Here is a 27,280-nt window from a genome sequence, read left to right on the forward strand (position 1 = left end):
GGCTGAATAAAATATTCTGACACAGTAATCTTTAGTTTTTTTTTGGTTTCAATTTATCAGTTTACATATCAGTACTTTATTTTTGTTATATCTGATTTTTTATTATATTATATTGCTTTTTATTATAAATTTACAGTTTGTAATAAACCTAGTTTATTTTTATTTAGCCCCAATATACTGTTCCTCAGCATGCCTTTTTCCTGGCTCTTGCAACAATTGGGTAGCACATCTTTCCAGACTGCACGTGCAAAAAAGGTACAGAATTCATGAAACTGCTTTGTTTCTGAGAGCATGAATACAAGTCTTGGAGGAGCCCAACTTGTAACAATCAGTGGTCAAGTGCAGATGAAACAAGGTGTTCAAAGATGAAAATGAAAGCTAATTATGAAAAGGAAATAAGATATATTGTTAGAGCTGAGAAAGATGTGATCTTAGGGTTAGAATTGGCTCATCTGACTACAGAGGATAAAGAATAGCGACCATATCTAATAATTAAAAGTGCTTTAATTGGAGTCTGCAGAAGAACAGCATAAGCACGAGACTGAGCATCAACAAGGCAAGAAAAAGAGCATCAATGCCGATACAGGGAGGCTTTGTGCAACCAAGAGGCGGAGAAAAGAAAATAGAAGCAGTACTTATATTAAGCTAGCAGAGAAAGGCTTATCGCCTTTAAGAGTCCAGTTGATCCAGCATAACTGTGGAGAAAAAATTTACTAAGTCTAATCTTACTCTATACTGTCCATTGTTGCATAAGCCTCTGTTGGAATGCAGGAACACTAAGCTTGCTCGCCTGAGGACTTCACACAGTAGCAGCTACCAAGGTGAGCCTTCACCCTGTACTTGCTGGTTTGTCATCAACCTACACATCTTCTGTCCTTTTCTCACACTGTTCTAAACCAGTTCTTCAGCATGTCCCTCACTCACTGTAAATCCCAAAACTTTCAGCTAATAACTGAGTTGTGAGATTGAGAGTGGTAACAGCGCCTGCTATTGCTCTATGTTGCTGCTCTGGTCTCCATTAAAGACCACTGCTTCCTGCACTATTGCGTGTGGAGAGAGGAGAAAAAGTATGTCTGTGGTTAGACAAGATAATAAAATGTGAGGCTGGATGAACACAGCAGGCCAAGCAGCATCTCAGGAGCACAAAAGCTGACGTTTCGGGCCTAGACCCTTCATCAGAGATGATGAAGTCTCTGATGAAGGGTCTAGGCCCGAAACGTCAGCTTTTGTGCTCCTGAGATGCTGCTTGGCCTGCTGTGTTCATCCAGCCTCACATTTTATTATCTTGGAATCTCCAGCATCTGCAGTTCCCATTATCTCTGTGGTTAGACAAGTCCATTTTGAATGCTCTAAGCTGCAAGGTGCGCACACACACACACACACACACACACACACACACACACACACACACACACACACACACACACACACACACACACACACACACTTTGAAGGAACAGTAAGTAAGGCGCAACCGGACACAGATAGATGAAGTGAATACAAAAAAGTATGGAAAATTTATCCCAATGTAAGTATGAGTTCATGTACTTTGGCTTCAGAAAGGTAAATTGGAATGATTTTCTGAAAGGTGAGAAACCGAGAACTATAGATGGACAAATCAGTTAAAGCAAACAGACTGATATGAACATATGAATTAATAACAGGAATAAGCCACTCAGCCCCTCAAGCCTGCTCTGCCATTCAGTTAGATCAGGACTGATCTGATTAATCCACATTCCTGTCTCCCCTGATAACCTTTCCCGCCACTTGCTAATTGAGAATCTATATGCATCTGTCCTAAAAATATTCAAAGACTCTGCTTCCACCACTTTTTGAGGAAAGGAATTGCAAAGACTCATGCCCCTTTTTGAGAAAAAAATCTCCTCACCCCTGCCTTAAGTGGGTGACCTTTTATTTTTTCAACTGTGACCCCTTACATGTTGCTTACATGTCATAATAAAGCCAGCAGAAATTGGTTTCATTTGTTCATACCTTGATGCCATCTCTCAGGTGATGGTGGGTCTCTCTAATCTCTCTGCAGTGGCTTCTGAGGCAGTGTTTAGCAGTCCACAACTTGCTTCTCATTCAGCTGACGAAGGGAGATCAAATCACAGGCAAGACAAACCTTGGTTTGCAGATAACTATTCATGTACAGTTCTGGTTTCTTCATGGCACAAGTTTATTTCCAGACAATTCACAAAAAAATTAAACAGTTTATGAGCTGCTCAAGAAGAACTCGTGCAAGTTTGCACCATTTTGCTGGTCTCTGTCAGGCAAAGTTACTGAAGGTATAGGGAAGTACCATTGTGAGAAACAGATGCAATTCACAAACAAAAAAAAGGTGACTGTAACTGCTGTTTGGAATGGATGAAAATATAGGAAAACTGCATTGAGTGGGAGTGTGAATTGGAATATTGAGACTGCTTTGTAGCCCTACTGCTGACCAACATTCCCTACAACCTGGCTCCTCAGGATCACAAAATGTGCCTTGTACTCCATTGTATTCTAAATAAATGAACAAAGGCCCCTTAAACTGAAGTGAAAGAAAATAGCTGGGGCACATGCATAATAATTAAAACAAAAGTGGAAGAAGAAATAATGTTTTAATCCTGGCTTTCATTGCACTTTAAATGCACTTTTATCTTAAGGTAGTGCTGTTGCTAGCAGACGTTTGCTTCTCCCACATAACAAAGTGTAGAGCTTGCTGAACACAGCAGACCAAGCAGCATCTCAGGAGCACTGTTCAGTGTACTCCTGAATACAAAGTAGTCAAACTCTGATGTACCAACTGCATTGCAGAGTTAGATTTGCAGGGCCTGCACTACAGTCACTAGCACTTCAAAATGAATTGTTTGAGGCACTTCGATATGACAAAGCACTTAATAAAGTTCAAGAAGTAGTCATTATTATTGGCTGACCTCTCTTGGTACTGCTAATGTCTGCAAACTAGTGCCTGGCTGTGAAGATTAAACTACCAAGATTGAATTGCATTTCACTTGTCTTAGCCCTTTAAAGCCATTACATACGTATTCCCTTATGGTTGGTACTTAGTTCCTTCACTTTTTCCTCTTGTTTCCTCCACTAACATGACTGTCATGCACTCTCAAAGTGAAAACACAAGACAGTGATGGGCTTAGCTGTTATTAAGTAGCCTGCTGATGCTCATTGTTAAGGCTGATACATGAAAAATGGTGACCTCTGCAGGGCAATGGAGGATGATGGACCCTGGCTTTCAGGTATGGCCAGGTGAAAATCCAGTGGAGACAAAGTGATGTTAAAAAATATCTAGTCCATGTCTACATTACCAAAGGCTTGGTCATTGACTGATTCATCACCCAAGTTTAAAGTGTTCTGGAATACCAAACTATGTGCTTCTCAACATAAAGAGGACCGTCAGTTCTTTCGCTATCATGAATGCAAAAGTCACAACTAAAACTGTGATACTGATAAATGCTTTGTAAGCCACATTCACACCACATACTGCATGCCTATCTTCATACTGTTGTAAGTCTTTACTCTCAAACTAAGATGACCATTTCCGTTGGAAGATTTGTACTGATCAGAATGTCCATTTTGCTGCATTTCACACATCATCCACTTGATCTCACACATTGGATGTTGCCTTCAACCAATAACCCTCCTGAAAAATCAGTAAAAGTGATGCTTGTTGATGACCTCAATAATTATCTCTGGTTCTAACCTGTTATAAAACTAGACTTCATTTTACTTTCTGTGAAAGCAGATTTCATTTGCAATTTAAAAATTATGGGCTGAGCCTCCCTAAATCTTTTTACATTTTGTGCAGTGAAATAACTGCAATGTTTAATGGGAAAAAAGATTTGTATCAGTTGCTATCCATTACAGACACTAAACTGAATTATCTTATCACTCCATTTGCAAATAGAAAATAATTTAGCCTTAAAGAACAAATGTTTGCACATGGTATTTAAATTAAGGTTTCGTAATTTTAAACATTTTCTATATGCAGTACAGTGCGATGAAATCCCATATGTACAGCCAGGAATTGTTTCCTCTTTAAGACTTGTTCTCTAAATGCCTACAGGGAGAGCAGTGCTAAATCAGGCTATCAAGCAGAGAAAGCAGTGCACAAGGGACATGTGAATATTGCTCTCCCAAAATCAGATTCACAATATAAAAATGCTTAAAATCTATTTGATTATCATTCTTATAGACTATGACCTTGAAATTACTTTTGTGCAAATACTAGCACACAAAGGCTTAACACATTCAAATACAATTCCTTTGTTCAGTATTATAGCAGAGAGGCTGACCTATTTAAAATCACTGTCACTAAAATAGTAGACAAAGGAATTTTGTGTGTACATGTTACATACTGATACACTCAAACCAGGGAGATCATAAAATTAAGAGAGGGTTAGGTTGAATCACAGACAGATGTGAGTTATTTTCAAAATTTGTTTTCCTTCCCAATAAGTTTTCTTTCATTTAATGACACCCCTAAGCAACCCAGCTTTGAGGGGAAATTCACTGTGTGGGGAACAGTCGTTGTGAATCTGCATCCTGTCACTAGACAGTGCAGCACATTGATCCATCAACCTCTTGTATCATTACAATCACAAGTCATCCAACAGGGCAATATCACAGTATTATTGTGCTGTAGCGTTGTATTGGCTGCATTAAGTATTTGAGATCCTTCGTAGCGCTGTTAAATTCAACTTCCTTAAACTATTCAAGTTAATGAACATCCTTTTACACCCCTCAACAACAACTTAGATATACAAAGTTTGAAATGTAGAAAAGAATAGCCCAACACCCTTCGGTAAATGTAATCTGAGCAAAGAAGGAGATAATAGGAGGGGCAAGCCCAAGCAAGCTCAGTATTTTTATAGAGGGTCTTATAATGAGTAGAGGAGGCAGAAGGGCTGAAGGAATTCCTGAGCATGGGATCTGATAGCTGTAGGTAATGTCACCAAGGGTGGAGCAAAAAGAAGAGATTAATGCACATCAAGGCAGAGTTGAAGGAAGAAAAAATTCAAGGTGATGGATTTTGGAAGCAACTGGGAGAGGAGGGTCATTGATTGGTTGATTTATTGTCACGTGTACTGGAGTACAGTGAAAAGCTTTGTTTGCGAGCAGTACAGGCAGATCATTGTAAGCAAGGATGTACAGATCAGAGGTTGTAGATTTAGACAGAGGCATACAGGTTACATTGCACAGGGGCATGTGCTAGGTGAGATTAACATTAGCAAGAACAGCATTATTTGAGGCGAGAGAGTTCATTCATAAGCCTAATAACAGCCGGGAAGAAGCTGTTCCTGAACCTGCTGCTGTGAGAAGAAATAAATCTAAGGGACATCAAACGCTTGACTGGCAAAACCAAATTAAAATTTGGAAGGAGCCCACTGTAAACATACATTGATGGCAAATGCTATTTTAGAATTTGTTACTGATCAGTGCTACTTTTTTCAATACAAATATCAAATGAATCTGCTTGAAAGCTCTGATGAAGAATCCTCTAGACTCGAAATATTAGCTTGTTCTCTTTCCATGGATGCTGTGATCTCCAGCATTTGTTGTTTTCAGTACAGATTCCAGCATCTGCAGTAATTTGCTCCTACTTGAAAGTTTGATTCAGTTCAGCAATAAGGAGTCTTGTCATTTAACGGAATATGTGAATATGTACTAAGCAAATACTCTATTCCTGACATCAACATAAAGTTTTCTGGTAAAGTGATCAAATATAGTGATAAACAGCCAACTGGAAAAGTATATTTTACAGTAGGTAATGAAGAAGTATACAACAGCAGCATAGTCCTTTGTAACATTCTGATATGTCCTGTGTGTGAAGCTGGATGTTGATGCTGTGAATGGCTTCCTGCTATGAAATGAAAGTTTGAGCTCTCTACCTGCTGTTTCAGCAGAATTATGGATATTGCCCAGGGCATTATAAAAAATTTGTTAGGAACTACAGTGTTACAAAAATTACTTTTTAACTTCTTGAATAGTCCTGCCTGTACTACACGTGTGCAACACAAAACCTTTATAATTTTAACAAATCCTGTTTTCTATTTTTACAGTAGATTACATTAAGCTCAAATCTCCTTGACCAAATTGAAATCATTCCCACTAGCACAGGACTGTTTCTGTTCCAAACTTTAAATCACTTTGTAATATATTTAACTCATGAAAGTGTGGCTTGATTTATCAAATAAGCCAATAGTCTCAGAAATAATGATTACACATCCCAATTTGACAATAGCAGCAATAGTAGCATAATACAGTATGTGGCAGATGATTGTTAAAGTTGCTTTACAGAGACTGGTTGGCATGGCAGCTGAAGAAAATGAAAGAAATGTTACAATTTACCATTTGCAGACATAAAGCTGGCTTCTCTGGCCAAGTTCTCGACATGCACATCTGCTGCGCAAAGCTCTGAATTGGGAGTGTTAGATAATAACATTTATGCACAAATTCACACCCAGCCTAACCTGGAAGAGAGGCATATTCCTTCTGTCTATCCCTGAGAACCCAATCGGAAGAGGTTTAGACAATCTGAACACAGTATTTGGGAATGAGTGACAACATAAAATTGCCCAAAATTGGCAGTCTTCCTCACAGAAGTACATATATGGCAATGGTTAGAAAGGGAAATCTTATAGTGGTAATTTAAGGAAGTTATTGTCAAGTGTGGGCATTGCTTTTTCCAAGCTCACCTTTCTCATCTTTCCTCATTCCCCCCCCCACCAAGAAAAGCAAGTTGTTTTATTGTTGTATTATTTATCACTTGCCTACTTGTGATTGTGACTGCTTAAGAAAGTCTTTTATCCAATTTCTAACAATGCAAATCACATCTGAACAATCTGTTCAAATCTTTACTGAAACACTGTTTTGTACATCTACGGCCATAGTCAGATGGTCTTCTAATCATTGCATGATTTGTATTTGATTAATGATATCATGTTTTGCCTTCACAATTGAACCTGTTTGAAAAGCAGAAGAAGAAAGAAGCAAATAAAAGGTAGGAAGAAAATGTCCATTCTGTCATCCCATAGAAGTGAATAAAACTATTCACAATTAATCTTTTCAACAATGATCTTATACACTCAAATATTCCAGTGAATGTTATTCTAACGTCAGTTACAATTGAATACTCAAGTTAAAAAAGTAACTCCTTGCTCCTCTTGGATGAATCATTGATTGAATCAATATATTTCTGACAAACAGCACAACAAGTCAATTGAAATACCTTTGACTTATTTTAACTTGTTTCAAATAAGACTCTAACCCAGTGAGAAACTTCACACAATTTCCAGTTTTAAAAAATAGCTTTTAAGAAAGAAATGGTCTTCTGAGGAATTGCATAGAATATGCAGCCCCTGTTCAACATAACTAGGCAGTGTGTTGTTTACACTCTATGCAAATGTCATTCCATCCAACTCATCTTAGTATAAATGATTTGACAGCAGATGTAGGCCATTCAGCCCCACAAGCCTCTTTTGTCATTCGATCAGAACTTGCCTGATCCAATTGTAATCTCAAATGCACATTCTCGCCAGCTCACCTTTCAACTTCTTCCATAACAAGAATCTAGTCTCTCAACATATTTTTATATTCCCGTTTCTCTCAAGTACTCGTCTAGTTTTCTTTTCAAAGAACCTAAGCTATTTCCCTCAGCTACATCCAATGGTATTGAGTCCTACATTCTAACCATGACAAACAATTCAAAAGATGGCATGTACTTTGAGAGCTCTCAGTAACTGGATCATTGATCATTCTAACAACTTGCGCTTATCTAGTGCCTAGAAGTGAAGAGATGGAGGGGTTTATACATGGACTTTTAGATTGCATGGGCTAGGCAGTATATGGGTCTGTTGGTACGACATCACTTTGGAATAATGGGGATGAAATTTGTTTTGGGTGACAACCATTTTCTCCATTAACTTAAAATGAGCAAAATATAAAATGAATTGTAGGTACGCTATTGCCAGAGTAAACTTCAACTCCAGATGACAGAGGGTCATTCTTTAAGCTGCTACACTGCACTCTGGGAATTGGGCTTCCCACTTCAGTTGTAGCTTTACTTTCCTAACAAAGGTAGGAATTTGAGTCTATAGTACAGAAAATTAGACTGTTATCCAACTTCATGCTTAGAGGGAAATTTTCCTGATTTTTGTGGCTTCTAACTTTGCCTGATTATCATGAAAACCAAATTATTGTGAATATTTGTCATGTTTTTATACATGTTGCCAAAAGCAAAACAAAATGAAGAAGAAACTCATTAAACTTTTTCTCTTCTTACAAAACTTTAGCCCTTTGAAAATAACCTGATTTACAGAATGTTATGTCTGTTCCCTGAACCTAAGAGTGTATGGTGTCATATGAAACATGCACATCAGACAATATGGATCCTATGATAATAGTATCAAAGCAGATTTAAAAATTAAAGAATTGTCCAATTTATAGTTAAAAACAAAAGCACATTGGATTGCACCTTATTCCAGTATTTTGAGCTGGAAGTTTGCAAGTGTTTGTGGCCCGAAAAAGAAGGGTAAGGTCAGTGTGAAGGGAGAAAATCAGTGTTATATTTACACTTCCGCATAACCTCAACACTCTGCTTTGTTGATACTTTCACAACAGTTTCTTGCAGTTACAGTAAATGTGCAAAGGCCTTTTTTAGAAACATACTCTTTTTTTCTATTGCCTCCTTTATTGCTCTCTAGGGGCCTGCTCATGTCAGATCTTTTCCTAGCCGACAGGCTACAGTATCCCCAACTTGTTGACCACTTTTGCTTTCCCTGGTTAGCAAATGGAACAATGACAATTGTGAAAAACTGACATTTAAACTATTCCCCCGACATTTAGATAGTGCATAATTCTGAAATTATGCAAACCGCTTTCAAGAAAGAAGTCAGTACTAGGAAACTGAAAACAGCAAAGAGGCAGGTTTCTGACAATAAATGACACAGGTTAAATGAGTGATAAGGTTATGCTATACACTTCCTGAAAATCAGGTCCTGATTGTGTAACTTATGTTGGGGTTTCAGTGGGAAGTCTCACCCATCATTAACCCTTCAATACAGTAAAGTTAAAACAACATCCTTTCAGGGAGGATCCTGTCTCTTTCTGTTGCCCTTTTTACATCGAACACAGCTTTTCCATACATCAGGTGAATTTTAACATGGTTGTAATTCCATAAATTCCTAATAGTTACATTTAATTTGCAGCAATGACAGATGTATCATGTCTTTTTTGCACAAGTAAGTTACATGTATTTTGGCAAAAAGGAAAGAAATGTAGCAACCGTGTGAATTATGCAATGCATTCAGAAAGCCATACTGCATAGAAAGAGACCACTCGGCCCATTGTGCCTGTCCTGACTCGTACAAAGAGCTGTCCAATTCCATTGCTTTTATTCCCAAAGCCCTGCCAATGTTGCCTTCTCAACAATATCATTCCCTTTGGAAAGTTAGAAGCAAATCTGCTTCCACTGCCCTTTTAGGCAATCACAAGCTAAATCATCACCAATTGCCAAGTAAAAGAGAATCTTTACCCTCTGGTTCTTTTACCGATTACCTTCAAACTGTGTCCCTCTGGTTAACGCCCCTCCTACCAATGGAAACAGTTCTTCTTCATTTGCCAACGTGATCATTTTGAACAAAAAGTGGAAATTCTGCTACCTAACTATATAAATAAAAGTCAGTTCCAGATTAGATTTTGCACAATAAAGTCTTGGATATCAGTCAAGGGAGACTCTACAGTTAGCCTTTACATCCATGAGTGTTGCCCAGTAACACCTGCCAAGGGATGCCTGTGTAGATTCTGGATAGGACCAGAAACAAGCCCACATCAAAAGCCCTGCTAATGCTTGCTATGAAATCTCAGGCAGGAAATACTAGAGGGTTACTAAGGCTTGCTGAACTACAGCTCTGCATGTTACTACCTTTGGAATCAATGGAGAGAAATAGAAAACCAAGGGGAATGAGAGAATAACAAAGTAGTTTTAGGAAAAGAAAAGAGTGAATGTGGATTTTACCATTTAATAATGGTCTTTTTTTATAGTCAAAGGAAATGATTATGTTGCACTGTTGTTGATTTAGACAGCTACAAGCACTTATATCATGGGGAGAAGGAAATGTCTATCAAGACTAACAGTTGATTAATATTATTGTTTATGCCATAAAAATACATTTGCAGTGGAAAGTCATTATATCGGGGATGATCCTAGAAGGAATAATTTCATAATTTTATTGACATTTTAATTAAAAACTATCTGTTAGCTTCAAGTTCAAAGATGAGAATAAGAAAAATACTTTTTTGTTGAATGTATTCATGGGATCAAGGCTGGCTTGGCCATCCCTGATTGTCCTTGAGGAGGTGATGGTGGTGATGAGCTGCCTTTGTGAACTGCTGCAGCCCGTAAACACATTTTTGAATGGGTTCTGCAAATTCAGCCCTGTTGTAGCGGTGGTGTGATGACTTTGTAAACAGCGTGGAGCTACCTAATCAAACTGGAGTTTACTGTGAAATGCCTACCACTTGGTTCAAGAGAGATGTTTTACACTGGGCTGTAGAAATGGCAGGTGAGCGCCTCATGTTGATGTTGTTTGGAAAGCAAAAAGATCAGTACCTTCGCGATGGGTCATTTAATGGCCCAACTAGAAAGGCTGAGTTGGGAGAGAGCCATCCTGATTAACAGCAGAGCTTTGTCAGGTTGGGTCAGCAGCATCTGAAATGAAGCTGCTGTCAATGGAATAACACTGATAAGCTTCCTCTGACAGTGTACAAATAAAGCATATCTATTTATTTCCCTTCCTACTTTCTTCCCTTATCCTTTACAAAGCCAATAGCACCTTGAGAAACAGTTCTAAACTGCTCTTTGAAGGTTCACTCTTCCCTTCATATCTAAGATTGAGTGTCAGAGCTGTTCCTTCATGATACCATCACAACTTGACCAGCAGTGTCCTCTCTCAGCCTCCCCTGTCTAATTCCAATGGACGGGCTTCAGGTCCATGCTGATGAACAAGAACCTGCTCTGATAGCCCTCCTCCCAACCCCACCCTTCATTAGCCTGAAGATGCAGGGGCCAAATGCGCACTCTGAGAAAATCCACAGGAACTCGAGAGTTTTTGCAATGTCCAAAGATTTGTTGTTAGCAAATGGAGCCTTTGCTCAACTGAACACTGGCAAGAACAATTGCAATGATTGAAACCCCCTTTTGAATCCTGTTTGACCAATTGTTCGAAGGAAAACAGATCGGGGTGGCACTCTGAATGGGCACAGGACATTCACCAGTAATGTTTCAGAATATTTCATACTTACAAATCCTTACAATCGAAAAAGCCAGCTTGTGCTGTGTGTAAAGCAACCTCGATATTACTAAATTCAAAATCACTTCAAATTATACTTGCCTAAACTAGAAGTTACCTTGTTCTTTTTTGAAGAGTCTGATAATGCAACTATTGTAGATATCAGGCAAGGACTGGTGTTTTGATGAAGGGCCATGCCTCCTGTTCTAAGATTTCATTCGGGGACTCTCCCTCTTAGCTCCCTCTATGTCATGTCCCTTCTCCAAGTCCCTGCGGCTATTCTCTATTTCTTCCGCCACTCTGCCCATCTTAAGATGACAGGATGTGGAAAATTGAGCAGGTAAAAGCCACACACACACACACACACACTCACACTCACACTCACACACACACACACACTCACACACACACACACACACACACACACCCCGCACACACACACACACACACTCACACACACACTCACACACACACACACACACACACACACACACACACACCACCTCCCCCACGCACATACACACACCACCCCGCTACGTGCGCACGCACATGCACACACACACACATACACACACACAACATCACCCCGCGTGTGCGCGCACACACACATATACACACACCACCCCCCCCCCCTGGACACAAACACACACACACACCACCCCGCCACACGTGCACACACACATATACACACACGCAGTCAGAATTAAACAGTTGAGCACACAGCCACATTAACAATCAAACACACTCAGTTACTGCTCAATCTGTACACACACTGCCGCGCACACATGCATGCACATGCACACACACACACACACACCACCACCCCCCCAGGCACAAACACACACACACATCAACCCCCGCGCACACACACACACACGCACCCCACCCCCCTGTGCGCACGCACACACACACACCCCACCGCCACACGCACGCACTAACACACACACACCCCAACCACCCTCACACACACCACCCCCCACACACACACATACACCACCCCCCTGCACACACACACACTACACACCCGCGTGCACACACACACCAACCCCCACGCACACACGCGTGCAGACACACACACCACCACCCTGGCACATGCACATGCGTGCGCACACACACACCACCCACCCGCGTGCGCACACACGTGCACACACACACACACACCACCCCCCCGTACACACACACACCAACTCCTGCACACACACATACGTACACACACACACCACCAGCCCGCGCACACACCCCTGCCCCGTGTGCGCGCACATGTGCACACACACACACACACACACACGCACACACACGCCACACGCACCACCCCCCGTGTGAGAGCACACACACCCCGCCCCCTCTGCACATACACACACACACACACACACACACACACACACACTCCGTCCCTCGGCGCGCACGCACGCACGCACACACACACACACCATGCCCCGTACACACGCAGACACACCACACACCCCCCACACACACATATCACTCACACACACACACACACACACACCACCCCCAAACACACACACAACCACCCCACCACACACACATACACCACCCCCCCGCACACACACACATACCACCCCCTGCACACACACACATACCACCCCCTCGCACACACACATACCACCCCTGCCCACACACACACATACCACCCCCTGCACACACACATACCACCCCTCGCACACACACACATACCACCCCCTCGCACACACACACATACCACCCCTGCCCACACACACACACACATACCACCCCCTGCACACACATGCATACCACCCCCTCGCACACACACACACATACCACCCCTGCCCACACACACACATACCACCCCCCGCACACACACACCACACCCTCGCACACACATACCACCCCCTCGCGCACACACACATACCACCCCTGCCCACACACACACATACCACCCCCCGCACACACACACATACCACCCCCTCGCACACACACACATACCACCACCTCGCACACACACACATACCACCCCTGCCCACACACACACACATACCACCCCCCACACACACACACATACCATACCCTCACACACACACACACCACCCCCTCGCACACACACACATACCACCCCTGCCCACACACACACATACCACCCCCCCCACACACACATACCACGCCTTTGCACACACACACATACCGCCCCTGCCCACACTCACACACACATACCACCCCCCCTCACACACACATACCACACCCTCGCACACACACAGATACCACCCCCTCGCACACACACACATACCACCTCCTTGCGCACACACACACATACCAGCCCCCTCGCACACACACACATACCACCTCCTTGCGCACACACACACACATACCACCCACCTCGCACACACACACATACCACCCCTGCCCACACACACACACACACATACCACCCCCCTCGCACACACACACATACCACGCCCTCGCACACACACACACCACCCCCTCGCACACACACACATACCACCCCTGCCCACACACACACACATACCACGCCCTTGCACACACACACATACCACCCCCTGCACACACACACACCACACCCACGCACATACACACACCACCCCCCCGCGCGCACACACACCACCCCCTGCACACAAACACACACACACACCACCCCCGCGCACACACACCACCCCCCCGCGCACAGACTCACAAACACCACCCCCCGCACACACACACACCACCCACCGTGCACACACACCCCCCCCACACACACGACCCCCCGCACACACACACCACAACCCCGCGCACACGCACACCACCCACCGTGCACACACAACCCCCCGCGCTCGCACACACACACACACCCCCCTGCGCACACACACACCACCCACCGTGCACACACACTCCCCGCGCTCGCACACACAGACACACACCCACACACACACACACCCCCACACACACACACCACACCCCCCGCGCGCACACACCCCCCACACACACACGACCCCCCGCGCGCACACACACACACACACACACACACACACACACACACACACACACACCCGCACACACACACACACACACACACACACACCCGCACACAATAGATGAAATCTGAGGCATTTGTAGATCTTTCCTCATTCATCCGGTACGAGGCCAGTTCGAGACGGAGAGAGAGATGGAGAGAACATGACCAGCGGTCCAGGGGCCCTGAAGCGGCCTCCTCCCGGCCCCCATCTCCATAGCAACGGGATGCAGGCCTGTCTGATGCCGACCCAGTGTCCGAAGGTCGGGATGCTGAGCACCTCGCATCCAGCTCACCTCAGGGACAGTGGGGGCGGGGAAGGCAGGGAGCAGCGTCTCCATCCCATATTCAACTCAGCCGCACTGACCCTTCAAGCGTGTCGGTGTTGTGCTGAAGCTCCATCCCAGCCTGGAAACCCGGCTCGGTGGTCATTGTGTAGAGCTGGGAGCGGGCAAGCGGCGATGGAGCACACAGCATCCATGGTTTAAATCATGCATTTGGTAACGCTCGCCTCCGGCTCCGATCCTAACATCGGAGCACTCGCTGCTTTCTTTCCTTCTTGATATCTAAAGTGATGTTGAAGGGGTTCGGAGAGATGGGGGGCGGGCACAGAAATGTGAAGGGGGGAGTTGCGGGACGGGCAGTGTGAGAGCTTCAAAATGTGTGTGTGGATGGGTGGGTGTGTGGGTGTGGGGTGTGTGGGTGTGGGGTGTGTTGTGTGTGGGTGGTGTGTGTGGGTGTGTGTGTGTGTGTATGTGTGTGTGGGTGGGAAAGAGAGAGAGTGTGTGTGTGTGGGGGTTGTGTGTGGGTGTGTGTGTGTGCGTGTGTGGGTGTGGGGTGGGTGTGGGGTGAATGTGTGTGTGTGTGTGTGTGTGTGTATGTGTGTGCGTGTGTGGGTGGTGTGTGTGTGTGGTTGGGTGGTGTGTGCGTGTGTGTGTGTGTGTGTGGTGGGAGGGGAGAGCTCCCGAAAGGACTGAATAATTCATTCAATGAAATGCCAAGTGAACGCGTTCGTGAAGAACAAATATTCTCGGAGGCTTGCGTGAGCAAGGTTCCTCAAAACAAACCCCCCCAAAGACAACCCCCACCCCCCCGTCAATCAGATCCTTTCCAAGCGAGACCTGACAAATGTAATGCTTGACAATGAGAGGGAGCCAGGGGATGGGGGAGAGTTAATAATGAATTAAACACATGATGGGTTCCTATGGTCAATGGCTGAATCGAGAAGATGTGGCGAGTGAACCCCAATTTCCTCATAAGCTCAACCCGCAAGGAATTGCCCTGTTTTGTTGTAAATAATAATAATAAAGGCCGGGGGCTGGAAGGTGGCGGGGTAGCGGGGAGATCTCCAGTTAAATTCCAGCCCTGGGTGAATGGCAGAATCGCCCTTACCTGGGTCATGAGGCGATCAGCTCCTGTGTCCTCCTCGTCTTTGAAGATGATGTCAGGGTTGTAGTTGGGAGTCAGCTCTTTGAATTTCTCGGAGGTGCGGCTGATCTTGCCCTCCGTCCTGCCGCTCGCCCCCAGGGTCTTCTCAGCCACATTGGGGATGAACTGCTTGTACAGCAAAGGGGCGAGCTTACGGGACGGTCTCCTCCGGCCGTAACCCCGGCCTGGACCACAACTCTGCACCGGTACCAAGAGACAGCAGCACAGCAGCCCGAAGCGAGCTAATTCGGAGCCGGGCTGCATCTCCCCGCCTCTCGCCGGCTGCGGATCGCTTGGAAATCGGCTGCTCCCGGAGGACTAGCGCGCACTGCCGGAGATAGAGACGCTCTCCTCACTGGCACAGCCATGGAACACAAATTAAAAAAAGAGCGACGCGCCACCACCGGAGGCAGTCCCTCGTCAGGCAGCGCGTTGTCGCCTGGTCACCACCTTGTGTGCACACACACACACACACACAGGGAGAGGACAAGCCAAGACTCAATCCCCCCCCCCCCCCCCCCACACACACACACACACACACACACACACAGGGAGAGGACAAGCCAAGACTCAATCCCCCCCCCCCCCACACACACACACACACACACACACACACACAGGGAGAGGACAAGCCAAGACTCAATCCCCCCCCCCCCCACACACACACACACACACACACAGGGAGAGGACAAGCCAAGACTCAATCCCCCCCCCCCCCACACACACACACACACACACACACAGGGAGAGGACAAGCCAAGACTCAATCCCCCCCCCCCCACACACACACACACACAGGGAGAGGACAAGCCAAGACTCAATCCCCCCCCCACCCCACACACACACACACACACACACACACACACACAGGGAGAGGACAAGCCAAGACTCAATCTCCCCCCCCCACACACACACACACACACACACCTCAAACCCCGCCTGCTTCACTGACAGCCCAAACCCAACACCCCACTTCACCACCAGAGTTCCCCCAAAGTACCATCTCCCCTTTATTTCAACCACTTTGACCCCTCTCCCTGGTAACTGAACCCAGGATGGACAAGGAATGCCCCCCCCAGCCCCCCGCCCGCCCCGGACCTGAAACGTTTAACTCGGATTTCTCTCCACAGACGCTGCCAGACCTGCAGAGCTTTCCCCAGCCATTTCTGTTTTGTTTAGTGTGTTCCTGATTTCCAGCAGCCTACCGGTTAGAAGTTTGTGAATGTCAGTGCATGAGGCCTCGGCGCGTACTAATATCATTCAGAATTTTAAAAAAAAAATGTAGGTTTCTCAGGCTCCGATTGAAGTCCCACAAGGAGCAGAATATCTTTGTCATTGCCACCGTTTTTAATGCCCCAGAAGGTCCAAGTGGAGTGCCTGCATGGGACTTGCCTGCAACCTCTCAACCCTCTCTGCCAGTAATGTGCTGAGGTGTAATGGAGAGAAAAGTGAAAACTCTTGCAGGGGTTGGGGGGGGGGGGGACGTAACCTTCTTCCTAAGTATATTCGACAGGCCAGGGGACAGGCGAGTGCGGATGTCACCGCGAAACAAGCTCCTTCCCGGGTCGGCGTGGAGCTGTTCCAGGCCACTTAAAGCCAGACCCATGGCCTACCCAAATCAATCGGAGATCTGCACTTCATTGCAGCACTGAGGAGGCTGCTTCAATCTCTGATCAGCCCAAAAGGGGATGAAAAGCCTTAGTGGGGGTGGCGCAAAGAGCGGGCTGGGTTGCGATGCCACTGCAGCCGAACAGCCCTCAAGCTTTCTGTCTGAAATAACTGCCACCTGGACGAGATGATGAGGAGCGTGAGCCAGTAACCACAGACCCCCGGAGAAAGACAGGACAAAAAAAAATGCTAAAAAGGCTCTGATGAAGGGTCTAGGCCCGAAATGTCAGCTTTTGTGCTCCTAAGATGCTGCTTGGCCTGCTGTGTTCATCCAGCTTCACACTTTATTATCTCGGATTCTCCAGCATCTGCAGTTCCCATTATCTCTGATACAAAAAAAATGCAGTTGGCTGTCTCGAACAACGGGGTTTGGAATAGTTACTTGTGAGGGGCGATGTTACTTGCTTCTCCCAGCTCCAGAGACACTGACCCCTTTCCACTTCTGCTCTCCAGAATATCTGGGAGAGAGTAACAGTGGCGAAGATGCCATTGTTTTTCAATGGAAGTGACAGTCGACCTTTCACCTTCTATTGTAATCTTTATGGAAAATGTTGGGAACTTGACTAAATTGGAACAAACATCTCGCCACCTCTTCCATTCAACGGTTCTTTAATAGCTCCCGAAGCAAAGCCTGACCCTGATTTCACGTACACCGTCAAAGGTTGACCTTAATACAACCAAATAGAATTGGGGTGGTAGGCACAATACAGAAACATTTCTGTTGTGTTAACAGTGAACACAATCCCAGTGGTTGATATCGGATAATCAGACAGGCGAACCGCCCAAGAAACAGCACCGAATACAATGGATGTAAAAAAACACTGGAGAAAAGTTACTGCCTTTGTAATGGTCATGAATGCGCGGCTCACATTTTGCAGGCAGAACAAGTCAGTCACGGACAGGTGAGAATATATCTAAGTGTGAAAAGAAAACAGAAGCACACAACATGAGACTCAAAACAAAAACCGGAGAAAGAAGTAAACATTATTTAAAAAACACACCCACATACATATAGGGCAGCTTTACATCATTTAGTTTATAAATTTGTTTTGAGGGACCGTTCAGAAATGAAAGGCCCTAGTCCATATTTATGGGGGTTGGGGAGTATTTTCCATCCCAGATTCAACGCTGAGAAAATGTAACTAGGTCACTGCTTCAAGCCATATCGATTCCGTTCACTCGTTTATTGATTCAGTTAGTCAAAACAGATTCCTTACTGGGGGCGGGGAGAACCACAGGGCTACAATGGTGGAAACGCCAGGAGCTAAAGAATGGCCAGCATTGGCGCCGAGGATGGCAAGAAAGTAAAGGTAACATTGACCCAATTCAAGGACTGTTGTGGCGCAGTGATAGTGTCCCTAACTGTGAACGAGAAGGTCAGGATTCAGGTCCCACCTGCTTCCAGAGGTGTGTCACAACTTGTGCGAACTGGTTGATTCAAAATAGGATTTCTTTGACCCAGTTTAAACATCCATTCATTCAGGCTTCCTGCTGGGAAGAGGGGTGCAGTTCATCAGAAACTCGCTCAGTTTGAGGGAAGCCAATGTGTCAATCTGTTCAAACTCACTTGCCTGGTCAGGTTTATGGTCTGGTGTCCTGTACCAAGTAAGGACCATAAGATGTAGGAGCAGAGATAGGCCATTCAGCACACCCATTCTGCTCCACCGTTCAATGAGATCATGGCTGATCTGATCATTCCTCAACTCCACTTTCCTGCCTTTGATTCTGTTACTGATTCAAAAGCTATATCTCAGCCTTGAATATACTTTTTAAAAAACTCAACTTGGACAGACTTCTGCAGTAAAGAATTCCAAGATTCGCTACCCTCGAAGGGAAGAAATTCCTCCTCGTCTCTGTCTTAAATGTGTAACCCCTTATCCTGAGATTATACCCTCTAGTCCTAAACTCAACTACAAGGGGAAACAACCTTTCCACATCAACCCTGTCAAGTCTTCTAAAAATCTTATATGATTCAATATGATTGCCTCTCATTCTTCTAAACTCCAATAAGCATAGGCCCAAACTGCTCAACCTGTCTTCATGAGAAAATCCATCCATACCTGGAATCAAAATAGATGTATCCAGCCGTGCCTTCAGGGATAGGCTTCATAGAGAGAAATCAACACAAGTAAGTGGTGCATCCTTTTATACATTTACACCCACTGGGAGAATCAGCAGCACTCCACCTCACTTCCCAGCCACATTTCAACCTGAAATTTATTCCAATCAGGCCACCACATTTGGAGATATTTAGACATTCCTGAAAAATTCACATCAACCCCAAAGATATGTCGAGGCGCTGATTTCACAGGACATCGTGACAAACACAATTCCTTTCATCGCAAAGCACTCACTTTTCTCAGCCAGGGAGCAAGCTCCATTGGTAGCCCTTTCTTTCAGAGTCAAAAGGTCACGGAGTCAAATCCCATTGCAGATATTCCGGCACAAAAATCCAGGCTGTCATCCACTGCAGCGCCGAGGGAGCGCTGCGCTGTTGAAGATGTCCTCTTTTGGTCGAGACATTAAATCAAGACCCAGACTGTCCTCACGGATAAAAGATCCCAGAGCATCATTTTGAACATCTCTGGAAAGAGAGACACAGCTTTTCAACTTGCACCCGTCTGGACAAGTGCAAGAATTCCAAATTTTAAACAAGTTTGAAGGGCAGGGGAATTTTCCCCATTGTCCTAGCCAATTTTTATCCTTCACTCAATGTCACCAATAAATTGATAGTTTGCTCATTTATCACTTTGCTGTTTGTAGGAGCTTGCTGTGTACAAATTGGCTGTGCGTCCCTCCATCACAACACTGACGAGGGACTTGACTGCAGAGCACTTTGGAATGTCCCACAGTCAAGAAAATTAATGTGGTCTGAATTTTATATTTTTGTGGCTAACTTTCAGTTTACTTGGTTTCATTCCCTTCACGAGGCCCAGAGAGTTTTCTCACTGTATGTTACCAAACTCGCCTCATTAACTACCAACCGTGCCCCTACAGCACCCCTTCATCCAATTCTAGCCCCATTCTACCACTCACTATACCCAGAACAAATCATCATTGCCAGAATATTCTGAATAGATTAGCATCCCTAGCTCCAGCGCCATCTTTAAAAGGCCATTGTAACTCCTGGACAGGTCCTGTCAATCCGCAGTGGCCCTGCGCAATTCTGGACACTTATCCTAGACATGGCTGACAAGGAAAGATTGGCTTCCTGCTTTGTGGACATGGTCCTGGAGGTCCTGCTGGATGGGGTGGTGCAGACTTGGGACATTCTATTCCCCAGGACCAGTAGAGGAGGCCATGCCAACCTGGTCTGAGGTTACCACCCAGGTCAGTGCAGTCTCAGCATCTGGAGGAATGCCCAGCACTGTAGGAAGAAGCTCAATGACCTTCCCCACTCTGCCAGCGTAAGTACCACCATCTTCTCTCCAATACCTCACACTTGGTCTCTCTCTGCTCCTGAACCACCTCCCACCCAGCCTCATACTCTTCCACTCTCACTATTGCTGCAACATCTTCCCTCTCTCACTGTCACCCACCGTAACCCCCAATATCACTAACCCTGCCCTCTGAGCTGCCCACTCACTCACTGAGGGCACCTGTACCAACAGTAACTGCTGTACCACCTACTTTCACCTCCCATAATCCCGGCCCCTCTCTCACTCCAGGAGGAAAACAGCCCCCCACAGGGGAGAAAGGCTGAAGATGGGGTTGGGCTGCCTGACATTCAGCTCCTCAGCCCTTACAAAAGGAAGGCCCTGACTCTGACTGTCCCAAGTGGCTGACTGACCGTGTCCAAACTCCTGGACTGGGATCGGAGGCTGCCCCTGAGTTACTGCTGGGAATCGCACCCTCCCCCCCACAAACCGAGCGCAGGCTGCCTCCCTTGATGTGACTGAGACCTGCTGACAACCAGGACAAGCTTCCCGCCTTTATGTCTGCACTAACTGGCAAGGAAAGGCAGCAGTCCAGTGAAGCTGCTATCTCTGGCTGAGGGACAAGGCAAGGCAGGGATGCTGTGAGTATCCAGGTGGGCTCAGAGTGAGGGAGCGCTGAGAGAGTGAGTGAACAGGACGGAGATCCAGCCTGGTGCAGGCCATGAGCTGGGGCTGTGTCCCTGAGCACACAGTTCCCCTTGCTGCAGCATTACAGTGAGAGTTCCCAGGGCAGCCTGAGGGGCAGCACTGAAGGACAGAAGGGTCCTGTAAGTGGATCGGAAATGTGCCATGAGGGTTCTTGGAGGGTGGTACATGTCGGATGTCAGTGTGTGTGGGGTGTGTGTGGCTGGTGCCCATGGACCGTGCCCTGAGATATTGGTGCCCAGTGTCCAACATGGGGATCGCTCGGAACATGGCAAGCTGAAGTTGCCGAATTTCCATTCCAAGAATTATTGGTTTCTACTCTGCACACAGTGGGTCGTGGGATGGGAGGCTGCATATTAATGAGGTGCGATGGTGCAATTAGTAAGGTCTTTGACAAACATCAATCTCCTTAATGGACAACTCGCCACTCCCTAGCGAGAATCTCACCTCGCTACAAAGCCTCACCTCGCCTGGCAACATAATTAGAAGATGCAGAGAGTTGTTTCTGACATCAAGCTAGACTTTGCTGGACATCCCGTATGTTTCTTGCCATAAGCCACATCATTCAGACCCCTGTAGATTTCACCATATGTAGTCACTGTCTTTCTCTTTGGATGTCCCACAGACTCTTAATTGAATAGTGTCAAGGGAGGGAGAGATAAGAAATGCAGAGAAAGGGTTGGAAACACTTAGAGGAAGAACAGAACTGATAAAGAGTGAGAAGGGGAGCACAGGAAGGAAAGAAAAATTGAGAGTGTATGGAAAAGAGTGGAATCAGGGTGTAGGAAAGTGATATTGACATTTATAGCTGAGGGGGGGGCAATGCAGAGCCATGCACCAAAATATATAGAGACCCTCTCAGGTGGAGAGTGTAAAAAGGGCTAGGATCGATATGTATGTTGTTCAAATAGATAATAAAATTATTAGCGAATAAGCGGTTGAAAAATGTCAGAGTTCCTACATAATGCTCCCACTAGCAGTGTCCCAGTCAAACCAATTCTACTTCAATTGTATTATTTTAAAAAGTTCTTTGTGGTCTTTTAAAGGCCAGTTGATCAGAGTTCAACATCAGCATGTTCCTGTGAGGATGAAAGATAAGGATGGCAAGATTCGGGAATCCGACAAGCAATGTTGAAAGGTTTAGTGATAAAGAAAATGGAAGCTTTTCAAAGGTTTAGGAAACTGAAGTCAGACAAGGCTCTTGAGGAGTACAAAGAAAGCAGGAAAGAACGTAAGCAAGGATTTAGGAGGGCTATAAGGCACCATGAAATGTCCTTGGCAAGTCGGATTAATGAGAATCCCAAGGCATTTCGCATGTATATTAGGAGCAAGAGGCTGGATAGGGAAAGGGTAGATCCACTCAAGGACAAAGGAGGGAATTTATACATGGAGCTAGAGGAATTGGGTGAGGTCCTTAATAAGTACTTTGCATTGGTATTCACCAAGGAGAAGGAATGGATGATGGTGAAATTCGGAGAAGTATATTGATACTCTAGGGCATTTCAATATTAAGGAGAAGAAGGTTTTAGGTGTCTTGAAAAACATAAAGGTAGATCAGGCCCCAGTGCCTGATGGGATCTATCCCAAGGTACTGTGGGAGACAAGGGGAGAAATTGCTAGGGTCTTGACAGAGATATTTGTTTCTTCTTTAGCTGCAGGTGAGGTGCCAGAAGACTGGAGAATAGACAATGTTGTTCCTTTGTTTAAGAGGGCCAACAGTGATAATCCAGGAAGTTGTGGTCCGGTGAGCCTTACATCAGTGGTAGGCAAATTATTGAAGAAGGTTCTTAAGAGCAGCATTTACTTGCATTTGGAAAAGAATGGACTTATGAGGATAGTCAGCATGGATTTGTATGAGTGAGGTCATGTCTCACAAATTTGCCAACTTTGGAGGAAATGAGGAAGTTGATTGAGGGTAGGGCAGTGGATGTTGTCGACATAGACTTTACTAAAGCATTTCACAAGCTCTGTCATGATAGCCTGGTCCAGAAGATTAAGTCACATGGGATCCATGGTGAGTTGGTAAAGTGAATACAAAATTAGCTTGGTCATAGAAGACAGAGAGTAGTTGTGGGGGGGTGTTTTTCTGACTGGTGTTCTGTGACTAGTTGTGTTCCATAAAGATCAGGGATGGGACCTCTGTTGTTTTTAAGATAAACAAATGATTTGGATGAAAGTGCAGGTGGTCTGATTAATAAGTTTGAAAACGACACAAAAATGGTGGAGTTGTGGATAGAGAGGAATGTTGTCAAAGGATAGTGCAGTTGAAAAATTGGGCAGAGAAATGGCAGATGGAGTTTAATCTGGATAAGTATGGTGCATTTTAGGAGATCAAATGCAATAGGAAAATATACAGTAAATGGCAGGACCCTTAGGCGCATTGACATGGAGAGAGATCGTGGGGTGCAAGTCCATATTATGAAAGTGGCAACAAAGTGGATAAGGTAGGAAAGAAGGCTCATAGCATGCTTGCCTTTAACAGTCAGGGCATTGGGTATAAAATGTGGCAAGTCATGTTGCAGCTGTATAAAACTTTACTTAAGCTATGTTTGGAGTATTGTGTGCAGTTCTGGGCCACACTATAGGACGGATGTGGAGGCTTTGGAGAGGGTGCACAAGACATTTCCCAGGATGTTGTCTAGGTTGGAGTGTATTAGCTATAAGGAGAGACTAGATAAACTTGGATTGTTTTCGCTAGAACATTGGAGGCTAAGGGACGACTTGCTAGAAATGTATAAAATTATGAAAGGCATGGATAGGTTGGATAGTCCTTTTCCCAGGGTGGACATGTCAAATATTCGGGGTCATATGTTTAAGGTGAGAGGGGGAAAGTTTAAAGATGATGTGTGAGACAAATGTTTGACTCAGAGTGTAATAGCTGCCTGGAAAGCACTGCCAGGGGAGGTGGTAGAAGCAGATAAGAGACATTTAGACAGATGCATGAACAGACAGGGAACAGAAGGATACGGATCATGTGCAGGCAGATGGGATTAGTTCGGAATGGCATCGTGGTTGGTGCAGGCCTGGTGGGCCGAAGGGCCTGTTCCTGTGCTATCCTGTTCTCTGAATGTTCCCCCAAATACAGCACAGGAGATTTGGTGGGGAACTGGCCGCACAAGTTCTTTGTCATGTCCTTATTATGCTCAAATTCTTCTGCAGAACACAAAGTGGAGTAGCCCGCAGAATCATTCTTTTTCGCAATAAATTTGATTTCCTTCATACTCTTGCCTTTTCTCATCTCAATTTTTTCTCTCTCTTCCCTGACTTCTCTCTCCCCCATCTTGCCCCACCTCCCCATTCTCTTGTTCTCATTCAGCCCTTCCCATCATAGTTCCCAATGTGCATTCTCTCCACAACCTTTCCTACTATTGTCTCTGGCTCTATTTACATTATCAGATTACAGGCAGTTATGATCAGGATGAACTGAATTCAATGTACTGTTGCATCCTTTATACAGTCCTCTGCCCCGAATCTGTTTACGCATTGGGCAGTATTGAATTACCAGCTCGACACATGCACTTGGCTTTCCTTCAGCATAACTGATCCCAGGAGGGTCACATCAGCCTCTTACACCTGCAGTCGATTTTAAATGTGGTATTGGCACCTGGGAGCGTGTCAACTAAAATTGGAGTGAACTCTCTGCACAGTTTACACTGAAAGCACTGCCAGATATCCATGTTATAAGGAAAACATATGACTAGTTTATAGGTGGTTTCTCTTTTTTTCAGTGCTTTATTTCAGTTCTGATTTTGTTCTCATTAATAGCGCTTTTACACTGTTCTCCAGTGCAATAAGCCAGCAGACAGGAGTAGCTGATATTGTGCAGCTCATACTGCCCTGCTGATACTGGTAGCGAACACCACTAATTATTTGCAAACTGACACCAGAAAAAAAGATGAAGACTTGACTCCTGTGTAACTGAATTAAAAATTTAATTGTATATACCAATTAGCTGGGAGTTAATGTTGACCAGAAATTGAACTGGACCAGCCATATAAATTGTCATTCATATAACTGATTTGGATGAGAATCTAGGAGGCATGGTTAGTAAGTTTGCATATGACACCAAAATAAGAGGTATAGTGCACATCTAAGAGTACAATGGGATCTCGATCAACTGGGCCAGTGGACCAAGGAATGGCGGATGGAGTTTAATTCAGATAAATGTGAGGTGTTGCATTTTGGTAAGGTGAATCAGGACAGGACTTACACAGTCAATGGTAGGGCCCTGGGGAGTATTGTTGAACAGAGAGACCTAAGGGTGCAGGTACATAGTTCCTTTAAAGTGCCATCACAGGTAGACAAGACGGTGAAAAGGGCAATTGGCACACTTGCCTTGATCGGTCAGAGCACTGAGTTATGGCATCATGCTCCGGCTGTACAAGACATTGGTAAGGTTACTTTTGGAGTACTGTGTACAATTCTGGTTTTCCTGCTGTTAGGAAGAATGTTATTAAATTGGAAAGAGTGCAAGAAGCACTTGCAAGCACGCTACCGAGACTGAGGGTGGTTGAGTTATAAGGAGAGGCTCAATAGGCTGGAACTTTTTTCCCTAGAATGTAGGAGGCTGAGGGGTGATCTTACAGAGGTTTATAAAACCATGAGGGGCATGGATAGGGTGAAGAGCCAAGGTCTTTCCCCCAGGGTAGGGGAGTCCAAAACTAGAGGGGGATAGATTTAAGGTGAGAGGGGAAAAGATTTAAAAGAGACCTGAGAGACAACTCCTTTTACACAGAAGTTGATGTATATATGGAATGAGCTGCCAGAGGAATGGTAGAGGTGGGTACAGTTACAACATTTAAAAGACATTTGGACACGTACATGGATAGGAAGGGTTGAGAGGGATATGGGCCAAATGCTGGCAAAAGGGACCAGTTCAGTTTAGGGAACCTGGTCAGTATGGACTAGTTGGGCTGAAGGGTCTGTTTCCATGCTGTGTGACTCTGTGAGTCTATATAATGTGGGTGCAAGAGCAAACCAGAGGCTGACAACTCTGGGGTGAATACTCACTTCCTACTTCCCCAAAGCCTGCCCACCATCTACAAGGCACAACTCAGCTGTGCAATGGAATACTCCCCACTTGCCTGGATGAGTGCAGCCCCAACAACACTCAAGAAGTGCAACGCCATTCAGACCCAAACAGCCCATTTAATTGAGACACCATCCACCACCTTTAGCATTCACTTCCTCCGCCACATAAGCACAATAGTAGTACAGGGTGCCATCTACAACATACACTGCACAAATTCATCAAGGTTTCTTTGACAACACCAAGGACAAAGACAGCAGATACGTGGGGACTCCGCCACCTGCAAATTCCCCTCCAAGCCACACACCGTCCTAACTTGGAAATCACTGTTCCTTCATGTCGCTGGCTCAACATCCTGGAACCCTCTCCCTAGCAGCATTGTGGATATACCTATAGCACCTAGCCTGTCGTGATTCAAGGAGGCAGCTCACCCCCAATTTCTCAAGGGCAGTTAGGGATGGGCAATAAATGCTGGCTCAGTCAGCAATGCCCACATCCCAAAGAAGGATAGAAGGATATTCAGACCTTATTCCTTCTTTTTATGGAGTTGCCACAAAGTGTGGGTTGGAGAGAGAAGAGAAAGTGTAAAACAGTCCAAGAACAGACATGGGAAAGTAGAACAGTGGAGGTTGTTGGGGCTGCAACTTCCGTTGACAACTTAAAATATACATAAATCCATTTCTTCTCGTGATCATTTTGCAGTCAAAGTGGTCACGACTAAATACGCGTTGAGATATGAACTGTTCTTTAACCATGTTAATGGTGATGGTCGATATACACTGAGTTACAGCACATTTAAAGC

At 45.1% G+C, this 27,280-nt stretch overlaps 1 protein-coding gene across 2 annotated transcripts in view; it reads right to left on the bottom strand.

The window, feature by feature from the left end:
* The window catches only part of LOC125448307 (sonic hedgehog protein-like), a 104,781-nt gene extending 88,697 nt beyond the window's left edge, over nucleotides 1-16,084 (bottom strand). Inside the window, exon 1 of one of the 2 annotated variants that reach the window (XM_048523540.2) lies at nucleotides 15,664-16,084. In XM_048523540.2, the coding sequence (XP_048379497.1) occupies nucleotides 15,664-15,963 (300 nt within the window). In that variant the 5' untranslated portion in view covers nucleotides 15,964-16,084. Of the gene's footprint in view, nucleotides 1-11,406; nucleotides 11,656-15,663 lie in introns of those variants that run through there. The other variant, XM_048523541.2, reaches the window with a different exon arrangement.
* Nucleotides 16,085-27,280: the final 11,196 nt, after the last annotated feature.

Source organism: Stegostoma tigrinum, chromosome X, assembly GCF_030684315.1.
Source record: "Stegostoma tigrinum isolate sSteTig4 chromosome X, sSteTig4.hap1, whole genome shotgun sequence".
NCBI lineage: Eukaryota > Metazoa > Chordata > Chondrichthyes > Orectolobiformes > Stegostomatidae > Stegostoma > Stegostoma tigrinum.